Source organism: Penaeus vannamei, chromosome 27 (genome assembly GCF_042767895.1).
Source record: "Penaeus vannamei isolate JL-2024 chromosome 27, ASM4276789v1, whole genome shotgun sequence".
Lineage (NCBI taxonomy): Eukaryota > Metazoa > Arthropoda > Malacostraca > Decapoda > Penaeidae > Penaeus > Penaeus vannamei.
The window spans coordinates 16,428,918-16,433,917 of record NC_091575.1 but is presented as its reverse complement, the minus strand read 5'-3'; the positions used below and the strand labels follow the sequence as shown (position 1 = coordinate 16,433,917).

Here is a 5,000-nt window from a genome sequence, read left to right as displayed (position 1 = left end):
TTGATTTCCCCACACCATACCAACCCCTGCACTAAGTTTCATACACAGCCAGCTACTTGAGTGAAAATTTTGAAGAAAAAACAAAAAACTAAATAAACAAAAACAAAAATAAAAATTTTCCTTGCTCTGTATGCTTTGCCTCCACCATACTTTTTTTTCAGAAAATGAGGCCAAAAAGAGATTTTAAACTTGATTTTAAAAAGCTGTCTCCAAAATAACTGCATTCAGGGTAAAAGAGCACACAAATGTTTAGCATGCACATCTTAGAGCAGACTTGACTGTGTATGGCATTAGTACTAGTCATCCTGCCAGGTTCACAAAGCAGTCATTAGAAATCATCCAACATGAGTGGGTCAACAGTAATCATATTAGAAACAATCAATTAAATACTTTTATACATAATTCATACTCATGTATACATGTTCAGAGGTTCATAAAAAGGAAATTAAAGTGATTTCTGGTGAATATTACTGATTTAGCAAAGAAATACAATATAGTACACATTTTCTGAAGGAGAAGAGTTTTCTTTCTTTTCTATTCCTTTCTTTTTATTCGTAATAGTTCACAGAGACAGTACATATTTTTGGCACATCCAATAAGATACTTAACTTGCAGCAATCATAATTTTCAACTAATTTGCAATATGGTATTGTTAGTGTGTAATAACATAATACAAAGATCACTTTTTTTCATTTTACGGGTTTGCAATGAGTCATTATCATTGTCTAAATAATAAAAACTAACATTTAACTCTAATCCCTCGGTGACAGATATGGCTATAGCTATCTAATGTAATCATGTATTAATGAATGTGCATCATGACTTGCTCTAGCAAGTGAGCAGATGGGCTGGCTGTACACAGCACAAATCCTATCATTAAGACTAAACTGTTGTGTAAAAATTAGGTTGCAGAAATGCCGGCCCCGTCATACTGGGGTTAAACATGGTCGTTTGATCTAATAATCTCCAAGGCCCCATTCTGTGACTATCTTTTAACATTCATTTATTACTAGTTATGAATAGTGTAATGGTGTCAGTATCTATAGGAGAAGAACATATTACAGAAATATTCCAATTCAATGATATGTGAGAGATACTTATATGTAGATATTGTAGGTGAGATAAAATCCAGTACAATTTGATGACATAATTTTCAGCCCCTGATCTAATCCCTTTTTCTTATGTTAGAATGTAAGGAAAATGCACAGAAATAATTAGTTTCTAAATAATTATATATTTTTGCACACTGTTTACATAATCATATATACTAGTTGCCTTATTTTCATTGAAAGAAAAATAAAAAACAGCCTACATCCATACTTCAAAAATATCTATAAAAATTGGACACCATAGTATATACATATATGTTTTCTAAATACTATAATCCACCAACTGATTCTGATAACAAAAATGCCATACCACCGATCAGTTTTAAAAATTCCCAACCAATAACATCACTGTAAACTCACTCAACTGTAGACAATACAAATCTCATCTACAATCTCCATAAATTTCAAATTTTGGTCACTACTGTTTCTGTTACCATTCTAACCATCAATACTATTTGGTTGTTAATTGTATTGCTATAATTTCCATAAGTTTTACATAAAATTTATTTTTCATATATTTATATTCTTCATACTTTATTTATCAAGAGGAACTTATTTGTGTAAACACTGTATTATATAGACACTTTATCTACTCAGTATCTATATCCTTGAGTTAGAGTACATGATAGGATAAACAAAAGTAGTAATCCTTAAAGCCAGAAGCAGGATCTTCCATATCCCAAAGGCCTCTAACTTTCTAATGAGAGTGAAGCACACAGCAATAAACTAGATTGAAATTACATATACTGTATAGCTAATTTGCTGCCATTATGATTACCATAGCCAGCAATAAATTAATCAATATGTACATCTTTTGCTAAAAACATTTACCTCCATGATTTTAAGTATGTTTAGGATAGAAGTCACTTTCACAATGACTCGTGTCTAGAAAAAGGTATCAAAAAGAACAAATAACTTCAGTTGTATTTCACTTATTCTGATTAGACCTTCTTCAGAAGTATACACATTTCTGATGAGGATTTCATCAAAATGCATCATTAACATCACTTGTCTGATGAAGAAATTCATTCCTATTCATACCTATTCTACATGTCACAAGGAACTCATATCATGCCTCTTACCATAAAGAGTACAACTAACTATGGCATAACATGGGGACAAGAGACAAATTTTTAATGGAATGAAAATAATGGCAACATAACTAATGTGGCTACATCTTTCTTCCTGTATGCAAAAGAACTTTCACAGCACATACTGTCAAAGCACTTACTTCCAATGCAGTACAGTTTATACAAACATAAGATAAAAGAACTAAACAAAATGAGTCTTTTCTCTAAAAAAATATATAAAAAATAAATATATACTCTCACAAACATATCAATATCTATTTTTTCTCAGGAGGATGATGAGAAAACAAATGACTCTTCAAATTGCTCTTCTGTGTTGAGCGATATGGGCAATATGAGCAAGCAAATGGCTTCTCTCCTGTGTGGGTGTACATGTGTGACTGTAGATTTCCTTTCTGTGTAAATCTTCGAGAGCAATGTGGACAACTGAAAGGTTTTTCCCCTGTATGAATACATATATGTGCTGTCATATTTGTGTTCTTCTTAGTGGTATACTGACAGTACGGACACTTGTACAACTTGCATTTTGTGTCACTCATGGGCCTGGCTCCTGAGGCATCTCTCCAACCACCTTTCCGGCTGCTGGTGATCAGTCCCACCTGTAGGCAATGTTCTACTTACTAATGGTGATATTCAACAAGGACACTATATTTTTCCAACCTCTATCCCAAACACTGGCAAACTCTTCAATTAAATATCTAAAAAACTAGAACTTTTGAGCATGTAAGAAACCAAACATCAATGATACACACATCAGTCATACATAACATATATAGGATTATGCAGTAAAGGGCCAGTATAACTATATAAGAGAAAATATTTGCTATTCAGCAATTCTGCTATTCAGTTTCCTTTTCAACCAAGGCAGTACTCAATGGATTATAGATAACTGAAGGAGAATATAAAACTATGGAAACTATGAATAAGGATACCATCTATCTAAAGATAAAGGCATATAAGATTATAGTTTCATGGAAAAATCTTGTCAGACTTTCTAGAGATTCAATACCTATTAGCCTAAAGTCTTCAAATGTAACAGCTTCTACATGATCTCAGTACCTAGAAATGAGAATAATTTCTTTACAAGAAACAACATAAAACCAAAGTGCAAACTTAAGATAAAGATTTTAAAAATTAGTACTTCTAAGAAGGAAATGTATATACTGTTAAACTCACACTTTACAAATTCTAGGAATCATGAGTTTACAAATCCCAAATATGTAATACCAAAAACATTCAAATTTTAACTTGCAATTGCATATTTTCATGTATGCTTACATTTGCATTTGTCCATATATGAGCAAACACACATACATGCATAAAAGTAAACACACACACACACATGATGAATATGCATATGCACAAGAACACACAAATAAGCAAACAAACAAACACAAACAACACAGACACACACAGATCATGTACATATTCACTTAACCACATTCATATGCCAAAACAAATTCTTCGGGAAAAAAAAAAAAAAAAAATTGCAGCCTCTCACCTCCCCCCCCCCAACTTTCCCAAGGACACACCTGAGTACAATTATTTCCAGAAAACAAAATGTTAGATAACTTCTTTAAACATGATGAATCAAGATATGATTTTTCAAATTACCCTTTTCTGCAGACCTAAATGGACAGTGAGAACAAACATATGGCTTTTCACCAGTATGTGTACGAATATGTCTTTTTAAGCTTTCTTTAGTAGTTGCTGAATGAGGACAATATGTACATGGAAAGGGCTTTTCTCCAGTATGTGTTCTTAAATGAGTGACAAGATTTGTGCTTTTCTTTGTATTGTAGTCACAGTAGGGGCACTGATGCAACTTGGCAGTAGAATTCTTGTTCACTGTGGTTCCACTGCCTCCTCCTCTCCTTAGACCACCACTGTTCAGCCCTACCTGTAGGGGATGCCCATCTTATTCAGTCATTTCTACACATTAAACTGCATATACACACATGTTACCCTGCTTTTATTTTCACTTCCAGGAACTGAATCCCCAAAGAATATCCAAAACACATAATGGAACTTAAAACTATAAGAAATGTAAATTCTAGTACAATAAAAATTATAATGGCCTCTGTTAGGGACTGTAGAAATAGAAAATAAATATTTCAATATATTATTGCCCTCTAAACATATCTGAAACAAACTCATAAGATTTTTCTTTAGGATGAATCATGTCTTCAAAGGATTAAGTTATCAGTAGTCTTACCTTTAACTCCAATAGAAAATTACTTCATGTACAAGTTCACTGTCTTCAATTAACATTCAATCTATATGAGACTGAAATTTTTTCACAATATGCAAATTCCAATATGTGACTGCTATTGCCATAGTTTAAAAGTTTATTTAACCCATTATTTTCAATATATACCCTTCTTGGCTCTTAAAATGATGTTTGATTTCATAGGCATATATGGATATGGCAAAGGTCCACTGATTTTTTATGCAGATAGGTGACTATTTGGTCATGATGGTCCTGAGTCATGTGGATCCCTGTTGTACTATTGTCATGTTCGTGACAAAGGTTTCATAATCATAGAAAACATAAAAGAGTAAGAGAAAGAAATTCCATGATTCATACATGTGGCCTGCAGCTGACTGAACATAGCTGCTCTCAAACTCCATCAACCAGCTTCCAGCAGAATTTCTATAGTGTGAGGGAGACTATGAAATTGTTAGATCTGACACAGAGTTGTAAACTTTCTCTATCCTACTGAAAGCTAACAGAAACTCATATTTTGAATTCCTTATGTTGGGCTAAAAAGAATTAAGTAGTGGGTGTCTAGTGGGGCTAGAA

At 32.9% G+C, this 5,000-nt stretch overlaps 1 protein-coding gene across 28 annotated transcripts in view; it reads right to left on the bottom strand.

Moving 5' to 3' along the window:
- LOC113817407 (protein tramtrack, alpha isoform) overlaps positions 1 to 5,000 on the bottom strand; it is a 142,525-nt gene that overhangs the window by 60,997 nt on the left and 76,528 nt on the right. For 4 of the 28 annotated variants that reach the window (XM_070140897.1, XM_070140896.1, XM_070140899.1 and 1 more), the window contains exons 8-9: positions 3,812 to 4,097; positions 2,606 to 2,796 (exon numbers count right to left, since the gene is read on the bottom strand). The exons of 19 other annotated variants lie outside the window; for them this stretch is intronic. In XM_070140897.1, the coding sequence (XP_069996998.1) occupies positions 2,729 to 2,796; positions 3,812 to 4,097 (354 nt within the window). In that variant the 3' untranslated portion in view covers positions 2,606 to 2,728. Of the gene's footprint in view, positions 1 to 1,217; positions 2,797 to 3,811; positions 4,098 to 5,000 lie in introns of those variants that run through there. 5 more of the 28 variants (XM_070140915.1, XM_070140913.1, XM_070140926.1 and 2 more) reach the window with 3 other exon arrangements.